At 45.9% G+C, this 24,595-nt stretch overlaps 1 protein-coding gene and 1 long non-coding RNA gene across 3 annotated transcripts; one reads left to right on the forward strand and one right to left on the reverse strand.

Moving 5' to 3' along the window:
- Positions 1-474: 474 nt before the first annotated feature.
- On the forward strand, positions 475-3,487 carry LOC137593826 (uncharacterized). Of its 2 annotated transcripts, none has more exons than XR_011035165.1 (3): positions 475-1,220; positions 1,330-1,860; positions 2,323-3,487. It is a non-coding gene; the product is annotated as an uncharacterized lncRNA (long non-coding RNA). The 2 variants fall into 2 exon arrangements; XR_011035166.1 differs by having other exon boundaries at positions 738-809; positions 943-1,860.
- Positions 3,488-4,423: 936 nt separating this feature from the next.
- Positions 4,424-23,494, reverse strand: ppm1h (protein phosphatase, Mg2+/Mn2+ dependent, 1H). The gene is made up of 10 exons (XM_068313126.1): positions 23,121-23,494; positions 18,590-18,755; positions 16,943-17,299; positions 13,599-13,711; positions 13,026-13,110; positions 12,691-12,809; positions 8,552-8,615; positions 7,548-7,655; positions 6,319-6,470; positions 4,424-6,153 (listed from the first exon to the last, which is right to left on the reverse strand). Exons 1-10 carry the CDS (start codon positions 23,351-23,353, stop codon positions 6,006-6,008), a joined length of 1,545 nt encoding a protein of 514 aa, XP_068169227.1. The 5' UTR covers positions 23,354-23,494; the 3' UTR covers positions 4,424-6,005.
- Between the last annotated feature and the right edge of the window lie 1,101 nt (positions 23,495-24,595).

A 24,595-nucleotide genomic window follows, 5' to 3' on the forward strand; every position in this document is an offset into this window, starting at 1 on the left:
TTCTGTTGCGTACAATAGACAAAAAGAGGGTCGAATTGATGTTGAGAAAAGTCCTGGAAATCCTTCAGTGACTCCTTTAAACACCCCCTTCTCACCCGTCTACACACCCAACTACACCTGTTTGCGCACCTGTACAGCGCTTCTCCCTCTTTAAACGTTGCGTAAAGGCTCCAAACACAATCTGCTCAAGATTTTACGCAATGAGAGAAAATAATCGAATGCATTTTCACCGGCCGTCTGTATAATCCTGTATAAATACACACAAGCTAATCAATGGTTTCCATCGGTGCTTCATTATTAACACTACACACACTGATTCACTATAGTAATAGAAGTGGTTTCGACTCAAACGACACGACGTTCTCATCGCCAGCCGGACCCGCTGGCCCGCCTTGTCCCGTCCTCTGGCGGTCCGCGGGCCACAGCTTCCTCAAGTGGGTCATCTGAGGACCGTTGTGCGAGTAGCAGCGCGGAAGAGGAGGAGCGGAGGGAGCAGGTCCGCTTTGGGCGGGGTTTCCCGTTTATTTCTAGCCCGCACAGACGCGGAGCGACGCGGGGAGAGGACGGAGCATCTCCCGCCGGATGCAGGGGATCGTCGCCCCTGCGCGTTTTCTCCATTTTCCCGTGTTTTTCCCCGTGCCGTGGGCTGCGTGTTGGCCACGCACTGGCTGAGGTAGTAGTTTGTGCTGTTGGTTGGGTTGAGACACTGCCCGCTATGGAGATGACTGCGCAAGCTACTGCCTTGCTAGTGCTGGTGCGTTCGCGTCCTCCGAGGGACCGGATCCGGCTCGTCTCTGCGGTCTGAACAGGTAACGCGGCTGCCGGGTCGTATCTTCCGGGACGCAGGAACGCTTGGATGGAACCGCGACAGACTGCGGGGTGAAATGCACTTTTGTTGTCAACACTTTTAATTAGAATTGTATATGCTTGCTTTCTCTGCAGGATGGAGGCAGAATTCACGCAGGTTCATTTTATCATTCAACACGGCTTTTGTTCACCGTGAGGCTCGAATCTCCCGCAGCACTCAAACGCCTCATCGACACCGGACGTCACCGTTAACCTAATCTGAAATCCTAAATCTGGATGCGCTGCCGCACGCAGGCAGACGTACCACGTGACCCCACCACCCTCGGGGGGGTCGAGTGCAGTAGGGGGTGGTGTTCCAGTAGTAGTGTCCTCACTGAGGTCCTGGAGCCCAGATGTGGATCATGTGTTGCCAGGTAACCCCCCCAGCTGCTGGCTGCTCCTTCTCATCAGTATGGGCAGATGGGGGTCTTGTCCTGTGGGGTGGGGGGGCCACAGTGGTTGATGAGCTTTGATTGGCTGCAGGAGATGTGGTCGATTCACCATGCTGGGGCTGCTGTCGCTCCCCTCCAGCCGCCGGATGATGGCATGCCTCTCGCTCCATCCTGCGTTTGACCTTCTGAGACGCCTCATGAAACATTGATGAGCTCACACTCGGGTGTGTGTCAGAGTCGTGTTTGTCTGGGCCGGCGCTGCCCACCAGCATCTGTTCCGACATTAAATTAGAAGTTCACACACTTGTGGTGAAGCGGCTGAAAGGAGACGACTGTGGAGGAGAGAGACGCTCGCTCCAGTTCTGATCTGCCCTGATGATGAGGAGGAGTCCTCCAGCCTCCAGGGAAACCGGACCTCATCCGTCTGGTGTTCATTTGAGCCAGCCTGGAGATAAATCACACTCCAGCCACAGCAGTAAATAAGAAAGGAAAACCTACTCCTTTAGATGACAATCACAGCTGCACCTCTTGAAGCAGCCGCACCCTGATCCAGAACGGAGGAGACCTCCACGTGGGGCCCTGGGGCCCGCTGACAACGAATCCACTGGTGGAGGTGTCGATGGTCAGTAAACAACCCGCTGCTGGATTTAAACCGAACATCTGCTTCATTTTATGATTTCATCATCGCTCATTCAGCCGGTTGTTTTCTGAGTTACTGAATCGATCAGCGGTGTGTGGAGATGTAGCCGCCGCCACATCAAAGATAAAAACGATCAATAATAGAAGATGATTCTCAAAACTATAGATGGTTTAAACTGTAATTTACCTTAAAACAGTTGTTGCTGTTCTGATCTTTGGGTTTTGGTATGAAAAATACACCTTTTCCAAATTTAACTGATCAATTAGCTGATAAATATTTACCAGCAGCATAGTCCAGGTCAGGCAATTTATTGATTATTGGGGAATTAATTGGTTATTGTTGAGTAGAAAAAAATCCAGTTTGAATTAAATGTGTGAATGTTTTGAATTTTTTTCTTTTCTTGTAGTAACCTGAATATCTTTTTGGTGTTGCTTTGGAAATTAGGAGAATAAAAGCTGGTGTGTTTCCCTCTTTCCTCCTGTGGGGGTGTGAAGGCCTCGCATCACCTTTCCTCCAGAGATGATGATCTGCTCAGCATCACCCTCAGATCCGTCCACCAGTGGGGTGGGAGCGCTGCAACCTTTGAAAAACAAGCCACCCACAGGAATGACTGTCATCACTGCCGTCATCCAATCTGGACCACACTCACACACACACACATACACACACACACACACACACACACACACACACACACACTTGTGTGGGGAGTCGGAGGTGTGCCAGCTCGGTTCTGGCCCAGCTGGAGGAAGACGCGGAGCTGGCCTGGAGGGACCAGATGGTCCTCAGGCTCCTGAGGAGGACCCGGGATTGTGGGACCTCCATCATCCCATCATAATGTAATGTCTGAGTGTGTGACCGGTTCACATCGTCGTCTTATGGGCAGGATGTGTATGGGATGTAAGAATAAAATATTGGCTCAGGTTTATTGATTCCAGTTTCGATCAATAAATGAGCGTGTAGGAACAATTAACTGTCATGTTGCCATAACAATAAATCAAGAATTTTACAATATCACTAACAAGTAACACTCTCTCTCTCTCTCTCTCTCTCTCTCTCTCTCTCTCTCTATATATATATATATATATATATATATATATATATATATATATACTGTGTAATTAGATTTTATCCAATCACTTATTTTATCTCTAAATTATTAGCAGATAATTTAATTCACCTGCTTTTTTAATTGAATTTAAGTTAATTTTAGAAAAAAAGACTACATATAAATTGTAATTTTCTTTCTTTTTTAGTCCATTTATTAAAGAGTTTGTAAATGTAATTAAATAAAGTAATATGATTTCACTGTTATGTCTTCCTGGTGTCATGAGCATCACCTGTGTTTCTGTGGTTATGACATCATAAGGTGCTGTTGGTCCCGTCCTCTTGGCTCTCAAAGGCCAACCAAACAAAGGTCCAGGAAGCTAATGATGATGATGATTAGTAATTGGTCAGGAGAAAGTTCAGACTGTAGAACTTGACGTGAGGAGGATATTTGAACTTACCTGATGAAGAGACCCTGTTTCACTCAAACTGTTAACAGCTTGGATTTCTCTTTCGAACCCCAAGAGGTAAAATCGATTTTGTATTTGTAAAATATTCAGAAATAAAATGTTGAATATTGATTAAATTCTGCTGTGAATATTCTCTCATCAAATTGCCACAGAATCACCCTCTATTCACTGTGAATCATATAATTTTTCACATGTTTCGTTGCCATGTCATGAAAGCTGTAACCTGTGATTTGGTTTCCTGTCGCTGAGCTCTTATATTTCAAGTATTTGGTTTTGACAGCAGTCGCACCTAAAAATCCCTTTTTTGTTCCACACCCACTCCCTCAGTGCGTCGTGCTTCAGGCCAGTTGAAATGGGGATGAACGTGTCATGCTCAGCTTTCTTTCACAAGTTGTCTTTCATCACTCCGGGGTGTGTGTGTGTGTGTGTGTGTGTGTGTGTGTGTGTGTGCTTCAGTGCTGAATTACGCCTCCACCATAAAGTCTCCTGTCAGGCTGTTCTGTGAACTGATACCCTTCATCCATATTGCTTCAGGGACTCGCTGACACAGTTTGGTGAAGCTCTTATTTAGCACAGCTGACAGTGAAGGCGTCCATCGCCACTCAGACCCACACTGCAGACTTCAGGTTCTGCAGCTGACAGCCCGACAGATGTCTTTTACATGTAAGAAGCACTTGAACGCACCACAAAGGGACAGAGGTCAAACTGTGAAGAGTTCACCATTAAATAAAACGATGGCATTAATTATTCTTGCCTATGCACAGCTGAAGAAGACGGGACTCATTTTAAAATATAAATTATAACCTTAAATAAACAGGAAATGACATCACGTGTACACAATAAAGTACAAGTCCCTCTAAGATAAAATGTTTTTAGGTATATACCAGCCTCAGAAAGATCTTAAGTTTAAGGATATTTTTGTTTGAAACATCTGGTTCTCCTTTTGTTTCCTCCAACAAACTTTATTCTCATGTCAGAACCATAATAATAAAAAATCTTTACTTCAGTCACTTTATATTTTCATTACTTTAATCTTTTTATTGAAAGCAACCGAACAAAATACTAAAAAGTCAGAAATTGTCTTTATTTTTAATACGGCAGAAAGATAAGTGTGTAAACTATTATTATTATTATTATTATTATCATTATTATTATTATTCCCACATTGTCATCTAGGTTTCCCAAACAGTAAAAATTACGTTTCAGCAAAACGTAAAACATTATTTACATTTTGTACATTTTAGATCAAGTTCCTCTTTTTGTTTCAGTTGCAGCAGTGAACCAAAGAGATGCTGGATCAGGGGAAATATTAGAGACGTAAATGACGTCTGTTTAAATGAGGAAGCTACAAATCACACAAAAATCATGCGGCTCGTATTTCCTGATCTTCATGATTTAATAGCGCAGCAGCAGCGTCCTTTAATGGACACATGTAATTAAATTAAAATATAATCCAGACAAAACTCATGAAGGTACCAGAACCTGCAGCTGGAACCTCAGACAAGCAGTCCTGAAGGTCGAATCTGAAGCAGCTGGATTCTATTAAGAGTTTGCAGACGTTCACTTGAGTCCTCGCTGATGGAACATCCCATAACGGCACATTTTGAGCGAGCTGTATCCTGTGACCTTGACGGCAACGTAGAAGAGAGTCTGGAACAAAATCCAGCTGCATCACCGCATGGATGGGATTCTGCACCTCCTTCAGCAGAAGGATGTGAAATAAAAGAACCCGTTTGGGTCGTTTTGTGTGATCCTGTTCAAATCAGTTTCATATCTCAGAGCCTTTGGAGACGTCTGACGTCGTGTTTCTGCAGGTTTTTCTTTCTTTTAACTGGTCCCCATCTGCTCCAACTGTTTAGTAAAATGCTGTGACACATTTGTTATTTAAAGCTCTGGAACCATCTTACAGACTAAGAAACTTCACCAAACTATCCATCATTTGAGGGACGAGTGTAGGATGAGAGAGACTTCATTTCAACAAGGGAGAACACATCCGCAGAAAATCTTCAAATGACACTACTGACTAAAACTGTCTACCTTTTTCATGATTCCAACTTTAACACTGGGACTGAGTGATGGCACAGGTATCAGCAAACAGGTGAGGTGCAAAAACAGGAAGTAAATCATGAGGTAGATAGCTGACAGTCAGACGCTTCTCCTCGTAGCTTCATGAACATCTCCTGGTGGCATGGCCTTCATGAACGTCTCCTGCATCCTCCTTCATTGAGGGACTAGAAACAGCAGCAGCGATCAGAAGCCCAGTGTTTCTGCTAACGAATCATTTCTGCAGGATTCGGCTGTCCATTTTTTTTTTTTTTTACTCTGTACAACAAAAGCAGACCAGACTCGCTTCACATGTTCACGTTCTAAACGTTGTGCACGAGCTGACAGCAGCCCTGAGACGTCGCCGTCTCATCGTGAGAGATGATGCTCTCAGGCGTGGGTCGCGCCCGACGACCTGATCCAGCTTCAGCTCTTCTGACGATTCCTAGAAATAAAAGAGATCTTCCTCATGGAGATGCAGTGTTTTGAATCCTTCAGCATAGGAGGAAAGAGCTTCAAAAAGAACACAGAAGTGCAGACGTGGCGTCTTCTTCTGTGGTGGTTCGGCTACTTCTGCTCGCCGCCGTCCATGAGGGGGATGATGTAGACGGAGATGTCATCTCCTGAACCCAATCTGTCATCCGAGATCCTCCAGCCTCGCTCCTTCAGCACCCCGCGGGCTCTCATCACCAGGTCCTGAGCCGCCATCGTGTACCTGATGAAGATGATGTCATGATGATGTCATCAGAATAAACTTACAATGAACTTCTGAACCGTGAAGCGTTAAAGAGCTCTGGTGATAGTCTGAAGGCCTTTCCCCTCCCATCATCAGCATCATTACAAGATAGCGCCGGACAGGAAGTTCAGCAGTGTAACGTGCCTGTGGGGGTCGTCAGGGTCGCAGTTCGACAGGAAACAGGTGACGGCTTCAGCCACTTCCTGGTTGGAGAGGACGTCCCACAGACCGTCGGTTCCCAGCACCAGAACATCGTCGGCTCCGTGTTCCGACTGCGACAGAGGGTAGACCCTGACCTGGAGGTGAAGGGAGGATTTATGGATGCTCAGCGAAACAGGAAGAAGAGGGAAAACACCCTCCTGTTTTATTCCAAAGCGGTAAGTGTTAGTGCTAACTATGGAATCACGTAGCATTAGATTTTTAAACCATCAATCGGTGCATTTGGAAACTAAAACTCAAATTATTTTCTTATTTATTTGGTACTTCTGCACAATTGTTTGTTTTTTATGCTTTAAACTAAAATTCTGGCCTATTCGCTCATCTGAGGATGATGATAGGACGTCTTCATCATGAGGGGAACATTCTGTCACCCCTCCACAGACGCCCCCATCGCTGCTTATTTATCTTTTTTATTCTTTAAACATTGACGTGTGAAAATCTGATCCTTTTCCCTGAAATCACCCTTTAAATTCCTATTTTTGCGGAGCGTCCTCCTGCATTTCCATTTCTGCACGCCACCAAAGGGAAGAGATACGTTGCTGTGGCAACTGAATTACTATGCCTGAAGAAAAAGCACATTATGAAGGAGTAGGTGAAGAATAGCCGGTGGCTCTGGACCCCGACAGCAGCAGGCGGCTAATTCACTGCAGAGGCTGAAGCCAAAGGAGCACAGCGACCACGGAAGCCTCTAAAGGACGTAATTGGACAAGGGGCCGCGATCTTTCACATGTGGCAGAATGAGGCTTTGAAAAGCAGCTCCCTTAATTGATTTGAAAACCGCGATTTCAACAATAAGGCTCTTGGAGAGGGTGATGACGAGCATCATCTGATGAAGGCTTTTATTCTACCAGCCAGTCAGTTTCTTCTGACTGCAGGGAGCGTTTTTCACCCTCCTGACGGCGTCCTCCTGCCTCCGCCACACGTTTCATTCCTTTATACGGTAATTCCTTTCCTTTCACTGCATTTCAACAGCCGACGCTCCAGTTTGACACGTCTCTAAGCTGATAATGCGTTTCCACTAGAAACACATCAGAGGAAAGAAACGCCACTGATCTCAGAGGCGCTTCATCAAAGATCAAGAGTTAACTTTTCCAGAACGGATCGGTCAGCGAAAAAACGCCTCGCATGATGATGTGACAGGAGGCGTGGCCTACCTCCGGGCAGCAGGACAGGAAGGGCTTGATGTAAATGTTGGAGTCGTGCACTTTGAGGTTGTGATCCCCGAGACCTCTGGTGACCCCGATGGTCGCCAGCACACGAGCCTGAAAAAGATCCGAAGCGTGAGAGTCAGACGAACATCGTGTAATAGATTACTATCGTTACTAAAAGGGACTGATGTGAGTTCATTAAACCTCTGGTTTCTGATCTTTATCTGAGGATGAGGAGAGTTCAGGCAAACAAATCATCATCTTACAGGTTTGTGAGTCTCTATCAAGCGAGGAGAATCAAACTCAATGAGGCAGAACTCGCTTTGACTCCTATCATTCGCACAGATCACCACCAGCGCTTGTAAAAATGGCTGCCGGGAACCAGGCTAATTAAATTTGCTGTCGCCTGTGAGGCGGACGGACGGGCAGGAATGAGGCTGCATGAGAAGGAAAAACATCCTCGGATTAGCCGTGGATGCTGGTATCCTTCTGTAAAAAAGTGGCTGCATGTAGACAGGAGTCAGTAAAACATCTACTTCCTGTTTGACCTTTTCAACGCCACCAGGACAAGACGCTGCCGTTGACCTCCGCCGAGCCCCGCTGAAGCAAAAAGGCAAACGTCCCCATCTGTGGATCGAACTTTCTATCTTTCCTCCATCAGCGTTTCATTACAATTAAAATGCATCACTTATGTCACCTCTTTTCTCACACTTCCTGTCTCACCTCCGACCCCTTCCTGTCTGAACGTTCAGAACTGAGTCCATTAAAGATGCGGTCCTTTCTGTCCACGGGTCGAAGCAGAATGTGAGTCACTGTGGGAAGAGGTCAGGGATGCTTTCCACAAAACAGCGACAGAAGAGGAGTGTGTGTGTGTGTGTGTGTGTGTGTGTGTGTGTGTGTGTGTGTGTGTGTGTGTGTGTCGGGGGGGGACTAATGGCGCCCCGGTGAACTTTGATTACAGGTGATTACAAACCGTGGGAGTCAGCATGTGGCCGGCGAGAACTTCTTACCTTCTTCCCTTCGCCGTAGATCAGAGGGAACTTCAGGTCGTCGTCCTCCACGGTTTTGTAAGCCCTGTGCAGCGGAGAGAGAACGCTTTAATGGGTTTTTGTTTTATAGCAGGCAGCCAACACTCGCCCTGCAGACGCGCTGCCTCCACGTCCCTCGTGGGCCCCGCTGTCGAGGTTACAGAGAGGAAGAAGTTGGGAAAAGAATCCACTCAGACATCACAGGGAACGACACAAAGCCTCTGTGTGTTTCTCTTTCTGTCAGCCCGGCGATGAAGACAAGCGTGGATGTTTCTTGTGTGTCGGCGGGGTTGTGCGTCTTGTGCACGCTAGGCTGCATGTATGTACGACACAGCCTGGATGTAAAGCAGTTGACTGATGCAACAGCATTCATGTTTACACTCCCCAGCTCCCAGAGCGGCGCTTAAACCCCCCCCCCCCAGCTAATGAATAATTTACCATCGTCAGACTGCAGCGCCAGAAAGAGACCAGAATCCAGTAGATATTCATGAGTCTTAAGGAGGATGAAATCCAATCGCTGTCCTCACCTCAGCTGCAGAGGGAAGCTTCTTAGTCCATAAATCATTTCTGCAGCTTCACAGTGAAACACCATTCTGCTAAACAAGTGAGAAAGAGGAGGAGGTGTTCTAAAATACACCTCCAGCAGCAGAACGATCAGAAGATCTGGATCTAAATATTTTTGTTTGCATTGGTCTATTATCGTTAAAAGGTGGAACAGATATAAGTCTGAACCATCTGAAGGTTGCATCACATGAGAGTTCTGCTCAGGTCGCAACAACAGGTGGATGTGATGTTACGTGTCTCTTATGCACGAGTACAGAGGTGTGCAGAGATTGTGCATCTTCCTCATATAAGATGCAGGTTAATGCTTTTAGCTTTTAGTAAAGGTTTCAGTTTGAGATGTATGTAAACGACACCTCAGTTTAACACGGGCTCCACTCTCCAGTCGCGTCTCCATGCTGCAACACTCAGAAATCGCTCCATGGCTTCAGACAGAGCTGTTGAATTCTGGGTGAACTGTTCCTTTAAGATACACTTTTCACCTCTTCAGCTCCAAAAAGCTGCAGTGATGAAACTCTACTTTTTTTCTTTTTCTTTTCTTTTTTACCCACAAACATTTCTTCCTCAGCTGCCAGGGGAAACTTTTCCACTCACATCATCAGACCAGCTGCCACCAGCAGAACCCGTCCTTCCTGGGTCAAACTAAACTAAATTCATCCACTCCTGGAAATTTTGATCTGAATTTTAAAATGATTATGATGGGAAATATGAAAGGATGCATAAGTCATGTGACCCCGGCCACTTTCAGCTGCTGTGAAGCCGATTAGCAGGGATGGATGGTTTCTACATTCCTGCTGGTTCCTCTCAGAGCAGCCATATGTTTCCACCTTAGGCGAGCGCTAACTGCTGTGCTCAGCATTTTCTGATGAGGAGGACCAGCACAAAAAAACACACACGTTCAATCCGCAGCACGGAGAAACGGTCCGAGGAGGCCTCTCCTGGCTGGTGTTTGTGATATTCACAGAGTGGAAAATCCTCTAAAGCAGCAGTTTGACCATGTTGATGTTAAACGAGCGCTTAAAGAGGCATTAATTAAACTTATCTTTTTTATTTTAGCGTTTCACTTTGAAGACATGTCTCTGTCGCAGATACACACACACAAACACACACACACTTCAGGCCATTATTTCAAAAGCAGCCCGTCATCAGGACGCACCGCCTCCAGAGACTCCTGTTTACAGCCGGTCCATCCTGTCAGACTCCAGATAAGGAGTGTGTGACAGAAAGGAGGCGATGCCCATTAATCCTGTTATGATACCTGCTCCAGGACACGGAGGTGTGTGTGTGTGAGTGTGTGTGTGTGTGTGTGTGTGAGGGGAGGGGGGGGGGGCTGCTTCCTGACCACAACACTGATTGCTTTCACTTCCAAAGGATGTTTGGTACCCAAGAGAGGGAGGAGGAGGGGATTTCACAGCATCCTCTGTGATGGAGAGCAGTGATGTCATCTATTGAGCATCCCTCCAGCTGCAGATGTAAAATCAGTTTAGAGACACCTGCTTTTACAGGTGATGCCACGCCTTCTGATTGGCTGAAAAGCCAACATCAACATGACGAGGATTCACGTTGATGACATCATGGCGAAACAAGAATGTTCGCTGTGATGTCATCTAGCCTTCAATCGCTAACCAATCTGACTTAAAAGAATATTGTCCCTTAGGGTGACCCTTAAGGATCTGGATCTTGGATCTGTGTCTGGATCTGGATGCGTGAAAAACTTGGACACACTTTCTCAAAAGTGTCAAAAAGTGAAAATAAAAGTATTTTAGAGCAGGATGAGGAGGAGGAGGAGGAGACGGGGGAATGAAAATATATGACAGTGATGAAGGTGCGTGCTCGTCTCTCTCCTCTATCGTTCATTTTGAGTAGGATGGGGGAGGACAGCCGCCTCCCAAGGAGGGGGGGGGGAGCTAAAGGGAGTCGTTCATCACCCTCCTCACAACCTGAGCGTTTCTGTTTTTCCCTCTATTTTGTGAAGGTATAGAACGTGGGGGGAAGAACGGAGGGAGGTGGGCTGAGGACCTGCAGCCTTCATTTGAGCACAGCCTTGATCAGCGAGCCTTTGAGGGGAAGCGATGGCAGCTCCCACCCACTCACACCCAGCCGGGGCTCCGCGGTGAATGCATGTAGAAAGCTGCACCTATGGCACGTATGTAAAATGACACGCTAAGTCACACCTACACGCCTCGGAGCGATGGGTAATTTAAGACCCAGACTCAGTCTGGGTGGAAGCAGCAGAAGTGGGTTAGTGTAGAACCTGATTAAAAATACATCACAGGACGTCTGAGCTGCTGCGGCAGGAAGCAGGCTGGCGGGAGGCGGAGCTCCGGGCGCGCTGAGGATGACTGACCTACATCTGCTGAACCGGGGTACGTCAACATGATCAGGAAGGCTCTCACTGATGCTAATGGTCGCAGTTTGCAAAGATACTTTAGTGCCAACATCACAGGGAGACGCTCGGGCGTCTGGAAACTGTGTACTCTTCACCGGGGGAGGCAGACGTCTCAGATCTGCTCCTGATGAATGCGTTGGAGTTTCGTGTTAGTTCTCCCAGAGAGAAGCTTGGAGTTGACTTGTGGTTTTCATGGCTGCACGCGTCCCTTCGCCTCCAGGAGGCGCTCTTCTCCTCGAAATCTGATAGCCTCAAAAGGAAGTCTGCCGACTCCTCATCCAACCAGACGAATGTTCTGTGATTTTACTTTAGAGAGTCTGGGTGTTTTATTGTCTGTCTGTTTATTCAAAAAGCTCTGAAAGGGTTTGGATGAAATGTCCCATCGAGGTAGGAATACGATCAAAGGATCCATCCACCAGATTCTGGTCATTGTATTGATCAGAACGTTTGTAGAGAATCCAACCGTTGTGTGACGAGAACTAGACTTCACCTTCTAGATTTATGGATAACTAACTGTGACCCACCATGATCTAATCACACCAGATCTGATCTGGATCTGGTGATCCAGAATATATTGTGTCATGAGGAAGGTTTACACTGTGTGGTGCGTTTAGGTGCAATGACATAATGGGAAAACTGAGATGGAGTTTTGTATTCTATAGCTTAAAATATTTTTTTTAATCTCTTTGTTTTCTTTAAATTGAACTTCATATTATGATTTTTTTTGCAGGATGAATATCCTGAATTTAAATACTAAAATGAAAAGAAGACAAAAGGGAACACATGGAGCGATTAGCTGATCTCCAACGAAGAGGATTAAACAAAAAATACCGGCTGGTTTTCCACACGGGCTGAACTTTTATTACCGCCTGTAATTATGTGTTTTTATCAGGGGTAAAATAAAGGAAATCACTGAAACGTAGTGAACTGCGCCTATTAATGTTTAAACAATGTGTAATTGTAAAAGTCCAGGCACCAGATTGATTTTCACACTAATTATGTCTCGCAGGGCTCGTGAATGAATTCTACTGCAAGCACGTAAGAAAAATTGTACATTTAAATAATTTAATACAAACCTTCTGTCACGCCTAAGGAAAACGCAAAACATGGGAAAACAGAGGAATCGCTCCCGATAAATCAATCCACAGATCGATGGATCAAGCCGACTCACCATCCCGCCATGGTGAAGTCACGGTACATCATCCTCTTCCCCACCTCCTTCCTCTGGACTCTCCTGGGGAATTCCAGATGTGTGAACTCGTTCCCCAACAACTGGGGCTGCATGTAGGCCTTCGATATGAAAGAGAAGAAGGAGAAGAAGACTGGTGAGCCCAGGGGATAGGAAAAACAATCCCAACGTCTATTAAGCCACAACAGAGAGCAGGCGGCGCACGAGAGCCGGCGCTCGCATAGCTGGAGTCCCAGCAGTGGGGGGGGTCAACCATAATATCTGACAGCTGCGTTCCTCCGGGAGGAGCCGGGGAGCCGAGTGAAGTTCCTCCTCACCAGGAACTGCAGTCGCTGCCTCTCCGACTCCGGAGTGAACTCTGCTGACATGGGGATGACTTCACCAGCACGGATGATGATGGCTCTGAGGAGGAGCAGACGAAACAAGAAAGTGTTTACTCAGCCTCTGTCGGTGCACATAAAACACAAAACGCTGTGTTCGCATGCAGTCTGAAAAAAAAAATATATGAAAGAACAGGAACAGCACCTCGCCGTTCCTACGTTATTCAGAGGTTGTTAGCGCTCGTGCTAACCTTGGAGTCACGCCAGATGAAGGGCAAGAATAACGATTCTGCTGCATTATTTATTTATAGCAGCTCAGCGCCGAGGTGAACTAGAGGTACCGTTATAAAGCTCTGACAAGGTTAGAATGAAAAGACTGTTTTAAAGGTCAAAGTTCATCCGAAACCAACAAAAAAGTTCTAAAAAATTTGCTCCAAAGGGTTCGAGGTCAAATGACTGAACCTGTTTGGTGCAGCTAACTACCTGTTGTTTTGTGTGCATCATTGGGTGTGTGTGTCATCAGGTGTGTGTGTGTGTGTGTGTGTGTCATCAGGTGTGTGTCGGTCTCACCTGCTGTCCCCGGCATTCCCAACGTAGAGATTCCCGAGCAAATAGACAACGACCAGAGCCGTGCAGCCTCCTGAGATGTTGTAGACCGCCTTCTCCTTTTCTATCTGTGCATCCTGAACACACACACACACACAAACACACACACACACATTAATAATCCATATTCATCCGGTTTGCCTTCATTGGAACTTTCCTTCCACGCAGCAGCAAACAGCATGACAGAGAGAAGTTAATATGTTGCTGTTATTAATTAGAGTAGCCTAATGAAGTTATTTATCAAAAGCGACACCAGTCAAGGAGCAGCAAAATGAAAACGGACACCAAAAGGGTTTCGGAGGGACCGCTGGTTATTACCTCACTTAATTATCCTGGACTAATTCACTGCTAATTAAACAGAAAATTTAAAAAAAAAAAAAAAACATCCTGGAGAAACTGACGACCCCCTCCCCTCCAACACACAGAAAAACCTCGTCCCTCCATCTCCATCGACAGATTGAGAGGAATGAAAAATATCTGCAGCCAACATGTTTTCCCACGATAGATGCAACCCCGCTAAGCTAAGTCATCGCCTTCTGCTCCGCCACCGCCACCCTCCGTCTCCCAACACGTGTGTGAGAAAGCGTGTACTCCGTGAGGGCACGAGGGAGACGTGTGTGTGTGTGTGTGTGTGTGTGTGTGTGTGTGTGTGTGTGTGTGTGTGTGTGTGTGTGTGTGTACAAACACGTCCTGCACCCTGAATGAATAATGAATCCACATATTCACACCTCCTGCTGCAGGCGGAGTCTTTAATGAGGAGCACGTCTGCACGAACATCCACAAAGTAGAATTCGGTTAAAAAGTTTTGAAGATGAAGAGAAAGAAGGAGCTGTCAGTTTTCACATCGGCCATCATGACAGAAATGACTGAAGTAATTATCAAGCAAGTGGAAAAGGATTTAAATCTGCCATCCTGGGAACGATCTTTATCTGTTGGCGAGTTTGCAGAATCGACGACAGCCTGAATCTCCTGAAGATGAGGAGGAAACAGAAGAAGAAGAAGAAGAAGAAGAAAAAGAAGAAGAAGAAGAAGAAGAGGCGGAACGTCACGAAAACAGTGAGACGGGTGATTAAATGAATCAATCATCTGGGCTAATTAACTGTTGATGAGGACAGGAGGGACCTCTGGGCAGATTCTCTCCAAAATAAACTATCATTTAATAGGGAGCATCAATAACACGCCACGACTCACACGATCAGTCACAAACAACACGTGACGATCACATGGGCCGTGGCAAGGTGGGATCTCATCCAGGACCACGTGTAAAAGGAACTCAAATCTGATTTGTGTGTTCACACACGCCTGAGAGTCACCCGATTTCATTGTGGTGATGCGTCAGCAGTGACTACCAGTGAAGAGGGACACCTGAACCTGACAACCTGGGGGAGGGCGGGATGGAGAAGCTGATGTCATCCCTTCTTCAGCCTTTGTCTCTGAGCTCCACGTCGTTCCCGACATTTCCTGTGTGATAACCGGGCGACAGCAGACGTCCCTCACGCCGGTCCCCGCCGTGGGAACGCAGCGAGGCGTGTCAGGAGAAATTAAAGGCAGATAAAACACAGAAGCTCCAGTGAATTCTGAGGTTCAGGGCGATAAAACCGTCCTGTCTCCTTCAACAATGAGCTCCAGTGTGAACCGGGGGGGAAGGGCATCCAAAGTCACCAAAATGATGAATTAAATAATTGCATTATATTTAGGTAAAATATCAATGTGGTGGATTAGGCAGTACTTGCCCTTTAAGGGGCAGGGGTGGGGTAGAAAGTGCAGATTCAGAGCTGGATAAAAAGCTTGAGAGGCACATGAGGGGAGAGAGGGCAAACAGGGTGAGGCATGGGGGGGGGTGCTGATGCTGGGAGGCACTTATAAGAGACCAGCAAAAGAGGAAGAGCGTATGAAGTCGACTTAACAGAGAAAAGACGATGGAAACAATCAGATCAAAATCAAAAAGTTGATTTTAACAAATATATTGCTGTGATTTTTTAAACTGTCAAACTGCAGTTTCATTACTGAAAAACCTAAACCATCAAACCTAAACCATCAAATCTAAACCATCAAACCTAAAACCTAAACCACCAAAGATCAAAAATGTTTTTTTCACATCATAGAATAATAATTATGCAATAATCACACACACATTTATTCTCCGGTGAGAATAGACGCACACTGACATCTAGTGGTGAAGACGTGGAACTACCAGGTTGGATGAGAAAATGTATATTGCAATGAGATCGATTCACGATGAAACTTCATCCCTCTTGTGATCAAATATTTTATCCTCTTAAGATAATGTGTAACATCTATAATGACTGGACAAAAATAACACAATGTCGTCACCTTTGGATCTAGAACACAAGTGATTCTGATCCAGATACAAGTCATGTTCTGGATCTGATGATCCAGGATGTTTGAATTTACAGGATTAAATCCACATCAGTGAGATAAAAGATAATAAAGGTCCCGACCGACCTGAGATTGGACCTGAAACTGACTCACTTAGGAATCTATCTGCTGATGTTCCTGATCTAGATCCTAGAATAAATCACCGTCAGTCAAGTGTAGTTTTTCTAGAATAACTAATAATGAGACCAACATGAACCAGACTCTCCTGGTCCAGAAACTGCTTCACTAGAGTGACTTAAACCTCTCCAGTAACAAACTTGACAGGATCATTAGTCTTCCACAGGCCGAACATAACACACTGCTGAAGCTGAGTCCAGCGACCTTTGACCTCTTCCTCCTACAGCTCGTCAGGCCAGCTTGAACTGGTTTGATTGGCTCTGGTCTTGAACTGCTGCCCCTGCGTGAGTCAAGTCAACATCAGCTGACAGCTCGGACAGATGGCTGGTGTGTGTGCGGGCCTGTGCATGTGTGTGTGTGTGTGTGTGTGTGTGAGACACAGTCCAGATTGATTATGTCTAAACAGTGAAGGCACACAAAGACTACAGATTGACATTTAAAGCACATTTAAAGCTGCTAACGTTGAGAATACATGCATGAAAGGATGGGACGGAGGCGGCGGCTGGATGGAGGAACACAAGAATAACTGGAGGACGATCAATACAGCCCACCAAATGATGACATCATTCACTGACAACATGCTGTATGCCCATTTAAGGAGATACAGTTGTCTAAATATCCTCCTATCTCACTTTAAATAAGTCTGAAAATATTTCACAGCTGATCCCGAATCGGAATCAGAGACTCTCTTCCTCCTTTATGGAGGATGAGGAGCACCTGATATTCATTTGTACAGAAGAAGAAAAAAATAATTACTTCTTGGGTCAACGTCTCTCAGACGGGCCTCTTACCATGTCTTTGAAAGCGTTTTCGATGGCGCCGATCACCAGGCTCTCATGTGAGACCTTCTTCTCCGTAAAGAACCGCATGGGCGGAGCACCAGGCGACCCCGGGGCCCCCGCGGCGCCGCGGAGTGAGATGGCCCTGGAGAGGGCGCGATGGGACGTCGGGGTGAGGTGGTGGTTCAGAGGCTCCTCCCCCAGGCAGGTGGGAGGCGGCAAGTTGGGGGTGCAGAGGATCTCCATCACCTCCTGAAGGTGCCGGGCGATGCGGTGATGCAGGAGGCGGGAAGCCATGACGGCTGCCCCGGAGCCAGCGTGGCCATCGAACAGCGCCCAGTAGTGGAAGGGGAGGTCGTCAGAATCGTCCTGGACAGGAAGAAGACAGGAAGTCGTTTTTAACTCAAAGGAAGAACATTTTGTTTTACATTTTATTTCATGTTAATTCTTTTTTTTAAATATAAAACTGTTTAAATCATTCCACTGGACTTTTTTGAAGACGTTTCGCCTCTCATCCAAGAGACGTCTTCAGTTCTGATGGTGGTTGGTCTTTTTTTTTAATTGAAGTCATTTCATGGAAACTTTGAGTCATAGATCCGATAACCTCACTTCAGTCTGTTCCTTATGTTTGCAGCTAAATTTCAAACACATCCAGTAAATAAAATAAATGGAATTCATCCCTTTAGATGTTCAGAAGAATCTTTGTTGGTGTCTGACCTGCTTTAATCTGCAGGTTATCAGACATGATGCCGAGTCTTTGCTGCGTTCGCCTACGAACGGCCGACGCCCACATCATAGATTAAAAGATTAGAGTCTGTTGTGATCTACTTCAATCATCAGACACCTCCGAGTTTTTCCGCCTTCAAAAGGAGCAGCAGCCTCTGATCTTCCTGGAAGCGATGGTCATGTTCAAAGTCTGTGAGACGCTAATTTAATTTAGCAACCAGACATCACAGAGAGCGAACCTCCACCGGAGGCTTCAGCTTCCTCTCTAACCATCAGTCCCACATCTCAGCCTCATCATGTGACTCCTGGACTGGGAAAACCTGCCCCCAGAATCTAGATCATGTTGGTGTCATTAGAAGTTTACTTAAGAGAAACTATTTCAATAATGGTGCTTTTTTTCAGGAGTTAAAGAACCTTGGGAGATAAATTTTGCTCCTGTCATTGTTAGCATGTCATAAAGTAAAGAGGAGGAGGAGGAGGAGGAAGAGGAAGAGGTCCTGCAGCAACCAGGGCATGAGGTCCTGGCCTGAATTTAGCTTCAGCTCTGACGGGAAACGTCATCAGCAGGATTAGAAACACAATACCAAGAAACATTAAAGGCCATGTGATGCGGTGCCTTCAGGGCGCTTTGCTGTCAAAGGGCGATGTGGTGCGTTCAGGGCACTCTGATGTACGGCCTGATAAAATGCTGATGGACAGAACGAGGCGACATCTAACGGTCGGCCTCAGGGACATTCCAGGAGGACAAGCCTGATCATTTCCTGGCGCCAACCACTGGCTGGATTTATGTACTGCAGATGCTAGCAGTTCATCATAAGTAGATTCTCTAAGGTTTCTGTTTAGCACTGAAGTTTATACTCATTGGCTGTAAAAGTTGGACATGGTATAAATGGAGATGATTTCTTGACTCATGGAACCATGAGTTTGACTGACCAAACTATCCCTGAGGCCCAACCCCTCTCCATTAGGCAGGGAGGACCTCCTGCGGGCCCCGGAGGTTCTGCCTGGCGTGGAGCTTCCTGCAGGTCTTCTCTTGACCACCAGCACCTCACAGCAGGCCTGGTCCTCGTTCAAGGTGCTCTTTCCTGCATTGATCACCCTGGACAGAGAGAAAAGAGACACAACAAGGTTGAAAGATTTTATCTGGGCTGCCAAACAGACGTTAAAGCAAAGTGGAAATGGAGCATCTGTTCCAGAGGAGCGAGTCGTTGTGCAGGTTTATTGCTGTCGACAGGAAAGCTGTCCTGCAACGAGCTGGAGGAGGAGTCCGTTAGCGGAGGAGCTCTGCTGTCTTCCCAGAATCAGAATTATCCTCCTGTCCATCCAAGTCCAGGTGCTTCTTTCCCGCCCACATATTCATGACTCCTGGAGCTCCATGAAAAATAAAAATAAAAAAACACTGTGTTCCACAACACCTGGCTGATGATGCTGAGAGCTGCAGACACGCTGCTGAACGACTTCTTCTTCGACCTGCAGCAGCTCCATGAAATCTGCTCCTGAGATGAGCTTTGTTGTTCTGTTTCTACTGTCAGCTGATGAGCATCATCTCTGCAGCTTTAGCTTCCAGCGGAAATCAAATCAAACCAATGAGACATCCTCAGGTTTCATGTTTCATAAATGCAGCTGGAAGCGACAGGCAGAGCCTCACTGGGTAATGGGGTGTCTGGAGACGCAGCTATTCACCACTGTCCCAACTTGGTTAGACAGGTACAGAAGAAACACTGCTATCATTATCAGAACCAGAACTGGACTTCTAGATTCTATTTATTATCCAAACCCATGGCACATCTCATTAACTCTTCTCGCTGGTTTCAAAAGACAAATAGAGGCCACAAATTTCACGCAATATTACGTTTCCATGAGACCGAACCGTTGCAGGAAGTGGATTCGCTCCAGCCTGGAAGCTTTGGAGCTTCAGATACGAGAGCCGTCCTCACCCCGAGGCTCCAGCGCGGAGTCCGAGAGGCGGCCTGTCATATTTAGTTAGCTCCTCTTCTTCAGTGTTGCGACCTTAATTAAAAGAAGTTGTTCTGGTGTCTGACTTCAAGGCAAACTGGTTTCTCACATCAGCACCAACCTATGATGAAATGCTGCAGCAGCCTGCACTTCAATGGACACAGTTCCTCCATCATCTTTGTTTTTAACTGAATCTTGTTTAGAGTTCTATAAAGTAAAGGTTTCCGTCCACGCAGCATCCGACTGGAGGATGCTAACATGACCTAAATACATGCTTTAAACTCATCGTAAATGTTTTCTTCTTGCTGCATTCATTCGTCCTCCTCTGATAATCCGTCTTATCTTTGTCGATGCTTCCTCTCTCAGTTTCACTTCAGAGAATCACACGGGAGATCACATCACGTCATCATGTGCATCATCCAGTGGAAGGTCATAGTTCGGGAAGGCCGGTTCTAAAGGTTGTTCCTGCCTTGGAGAAATGTGCCACTTTGATAGAAAATAAACAACAGAAACATGTGCTGCATCAGCCGATCATGTGATGGAGATCTGGGAGCCTTTGGATATAAAAGTGCTCCCCGCCTGTTTCCTCTCCAGATCTTAGCTCCTATTCTCTTATTCAAACATCAGTTTCTTCCACTTATTCAGGGTTGGATCACAGTGTTGTCAGACCAGAGCAGAGTTTTTGAGGTTCCTGAACTGAACCCTGAAAAACCAGATGCTCTCTTCTGTCAAACATAATTCCTGTGTTTACACCAACCCACAGCCTACAACCTACAACATTTATCAGTTCAGCTTCCTGGTATTGAGTCAGTGTTGTGTTTCTGCTCAGCATGTCCGTGTGATCCGTCCTGAGGGGGAGGTTTGTGAGGTTTATCCATGATGACACTGCTGCTGTGAGAGCGCTGAGGTCAAGTGTGTGTTGGTGACGAATCCATCATCTACAAACGTCTGAACAGTCAGAAAGAGAAAGAGGACGAAGCTCCAAACGGGATTAGAGAAGAAAAAACACGCAAAAAGAAGGTTGTTAGAAAGAAAAAGGGTTGAATGTCACCTAATAACAACAATATACTGTATAATGAACTATGAAATTAGAACGACAAATAATAATATACATGGAATGTAGTCTACAATAGATAGAATATAGGTTATATAATATAGAATATAATTTATAGGGTAGAATACTGCATATAGAATATATTATATAGTATGTAGAAGTTAGTGCACAGAATATAGCATGTAGATTATACTGTATAAGTATGTAGTACAGTGTATACAGTACATATAGTATTATGTGTAAGACAGTATTGGTATATACCATATACATATAGAGTATATCATATATTATATATTAAATAAAAATATATAGTTCATAGAATATAATATATAGTATAGAACTATAAAAACAAGTCTTAAACTGAGAAATAACTGTTGTAATAAAATCATAAGCTATATTTAATTTGAAAAAATAATGAGATGCAGAAATGAAGGAAAAAAATTGAAAAATGGGTTAACTATATTTATACAACCTACTTTAAATGAGTGGTGTTGGAGTCAGAGAAGCAAACGATCAGTCTTTCCCTATTTGTCTTGAGATTAAAAATTCTTCATGCCTGATCAGCATTAGAAAGCAGTGGGGTATGTGTGTGTGTGTGTGTGTGTGTGTGTGTGTGTGTGTGTGTGTGTGTGTGTGTGTGTGTGTGTGTGTGTGTGTGTGTGTGTGTGTGTGTGTGTGTGTGTGTGTGTGTGGGTGTGTGTGTGTGTGTGTGTGTGTGTGTGTGTGTGTGCGTATGGGGGGGGGGTGACCCATTAAAGGATACATACATCTCTTTTGGTACTAGAATAGCCTCAGTATGTGGGGCACATTCTCCACTGTGCTACCTGTGTCCCACTTATTGATTCTACAGTGTTTGTTAGTTCTTTGTTAGTTAAGTTTCATCCAGTTTTCTCAACGTTGGCCCGAACAGGTTGGTTAGGTCAAAGATCAGATGCAGGCAGAACGTCCGTCATCGATTAGACAGTTACCGGCTGGGGAGACGAGCACTCAGCCTCCAGAGAGGAGGCTCTGAGAGCCGGGGAGAAACCACGTCTGCTTTGTGATTTCATAAAACAAGAACTGAACTGCTGCGTCACCGCCATGAAGGTCACACTTTCATTCTCAAAGACCCCCCGGCACAGATTTGGATGTGGTTTGGAGAGGCGGCCCCTGGAATGGGGGAGGAAGTTGATAGATTAGGAGCGGGATCCAGATCTGCTTGTGGTTTCAGAACATTTTTGCAGGCGTGTCAGAGGCGTGTGCTCGCCGATAGCTTTTCAAGTTCGTGTGGCGCCGCTTTCGCCTGAGGACAGGTGCAGCACGCAGCTTTTTCAAACATGCAAATCAAGGTTATCTTTGCACGTATTCATATATTATCTGTCTTTGTTTTTCCAGATGAGCTCCTGATTTTAACAGCTGCTGCACTGAACGCCGCTGACGTCGCCTTTCAACAAGACGTTCCTGCAGGACGACACCTACGGATCGCGTTCACCCAAACACATCAATAAAACCAATGAGCTCAGGTCTTCCTGCTGCCACTGCTCCCAGGCATGTCAAAGTCCAATCCAACAAAGTCAACACCAACTGAGCAAATACTCCAAGCCAAGAGCATGCTGGGTGTTGTGTGTGAATGACAGAGTCAGGTTCTACCAGCTTCACTGACACATGACTTAGATGACAGCATGAAAGCAGCTGATGAGGAATTTACAGCCACACCTCATGTGATACTAAACAGGCTAACGTGAGAGACGCTAACATCACGTCCGGAGGACGTGTAGGACATGTTGGATGCATCACTGCATCCGATGACATCATCGTGATGATGTCACTTTATTCAGATCTGATCTCATTTATATTGTTAATCAAAACTGATCTGAATCGTCTCACTTTACCATCCAGGTCTGGATTATATTATCATTTCTAAATGTAGATTAACACAGAACTGTTATTTCTTGAGTCTGGTTCAGGTTTGTTTGTTTTGTTTGTTTGTTTGTTTGTTTTGTTTGTTTGTTTGTTTGTTTTGTTGGCTAGCTGTCAGGAGGATTGTGTAGAAACCACTTCACAGTTTTCCAGGGCCTGGGTGGGAGGACTTCATTTGGTTTTGATGGATCCACTGGTTTCGTTTTGGAGGAACATGAACTAAAACCAAGGATCCAGGTGTCCAGGTTTCAATGGGACCCACCCCAACTCCTCCTGAGCTGTGGATCCACCCACCCACAAGATTTAATCACGACCCGTGGACAACTTTTCCGGTTAACAAAGGAACAAAAGCATCACATGACCACCTCTCTGTGAAAGCCCAAATTGATGTTATTATGGGATGCTTTCTGATATATTTCTTCTACCGGGACGTCTGTATTTTTATTCCACACCCACGTGAACCCTGGCATCTGGTGTTTACATCTGATTTTACAGATCCGGGATTCCCAGAGGATGCTTTGCAGGAAAAGATGGACGCGCACAGGTTTTACTCACTCTGCGTATCCGGTGGACCAGGGCAGCTGCCTGGTCTCCTTCGGGATGAGGATCGGTCTCGCTGCGTGATCCGCCGAGCACTCGATCTCGTCCGTGGACAGTCCCAGGAACTCGGGTCTGCTGTAGGGGTACCGGAGAGGCAGGTCGGAGCCGCCGGGGTGGTCGGTGCCGGAGCCGCCGGCCATCACGCCTCCCATAAAACTGGCCACTGCGGATTTGACGCGCGTCAGCATGGTCCCGCAGCAGCGTGGGTCCGGGCGAGGCGACTGCGTGAGTGTGTCCCCCCCGCACGGAGACGCAGAGACACAGATCCACGGCGGCCGTGAAGACTCATCCAGATCCAGCTCTCTCTCTCTCTCTCTCTCTCTCTCTCTCTCTCTTCTCTCTCTCTCTCTCTCTCTCTCTCTCTCTCTCTCTCTCTCTCTCTCTCTCTCTCTCTCTCTCTCTCTCTCTCTCTCTCTCTCTCTCTCTCCCTCTCTCTCTCTCTCTCTCTCTCTCTCTCTGGTGAACCTGTTTTTTTACAGACATAGACTTTCATAGATTGAAGAGATAATTGTGGAGAACGGATAATTGTTTTTAATTTTCTTAATTTTGTCTGGGGGTTTTTTTTTTCAGTTTGATAAATGTTTAAAGGTTAGATGTTTCATGGTTCAGGAAACGCACAGTAGTATTGAAAATCCTCTATACGTGAATCCCTTTTGAATTTGGTGTCAACGTGATTATTTTGTAATTTGCCTTTTATAAATAAACGTGATGTTAAAAATCAAATCTCTCTCCCTGTCGGTGAAAAACGGAAATGCGGGGGTCACGTGACAAACCGGTTGCGTTTGGTCCCGCTGGCGTCGCAGTGGAGCGGCTTAGCGCGGGAGGTCAAAGGTGTAATCCCGGAGAGGCGATCTCCTACCGAGGTGCGGTGCCGTGTGACGTCAACAGAAGGCTGACGCATGCGCTGGAACACAAACACGGTCCTGAGCTGGGTTTGGGTGTGCGGTGGTCATGTGATCCTCATTGTTTGTTTGTTTTGTTTACAAAACATCCAGACCTACGGATTTGACGGTGGCAAAGGGGATGAAAATGAGATGATGACTTTGACATTGAGAATAACTAGGTCAAGGTCAAATTTGAACTTTGGCACACTCAGGAACTGAGTGAAATGTGTTAAGAGATTTGCTTAAACACACAGAACAACACAAACTCGCTTTGGTGATCCATTAACCTTTATTAAGCACCTTCCTGTCATAGATTGTGATGATCGAGCGTTGTTATGATGCAGGTGTCTCTGAATTAGAGTCCAGTCTAAATTATGCTCCAATCACACAACACAATATCAGAGATGTGGAAAGTTTTAAGGGAGAGTGCGACTGGACCAGTGGAGGCATGAATGTGGAATAGAGATGTGGAACCAGGTTTGGTTTGGCAGGAGGATCTTCTGGATGTCTGGTGTGATTTATGTCTTTGTGAACAACAACATTGCA

This window comes from Antennarius striatus, chromosome 4 (genome assembly GCF_040054535.1).
Source record: "Antennarius striatus isolate MH-2024 chromosome 4, ASM4005453v1, whole genome shotgun sequence".
Taxonomy (NCBI): domain Eukaryota; kingdom Metazoa; phylum Chordata; class Actinopteri; order Lophiiformes; family Antennariidae; genus Antennarius; species Antennarius striatus.

Bases quoted from the DNA above. Each gene is read 5' to 3' on its own strand.
- ppm1h (XM_068313126.1), bottom strand. From the start codon at position 23,353: ATGCTGACGCGCGTCAAATCCGCAGTGGCCAGTTTTATGGGAGGCGTG. The intron at 17,300-18,589 runs GTCAGTCAAACT...CTTCCTGTCCAG, and splicing joins TGGGCCTCAGGGATAGTTTG to GACGATTCTGACGACCTCCC. The intron at 8,616-12,690 runs GTGAGTCGGCTT...TCCGCTGCACAG, and splicing joins GACTTCACCATGGCGGGATG to GGCTTACAAAACCGTGGAGG.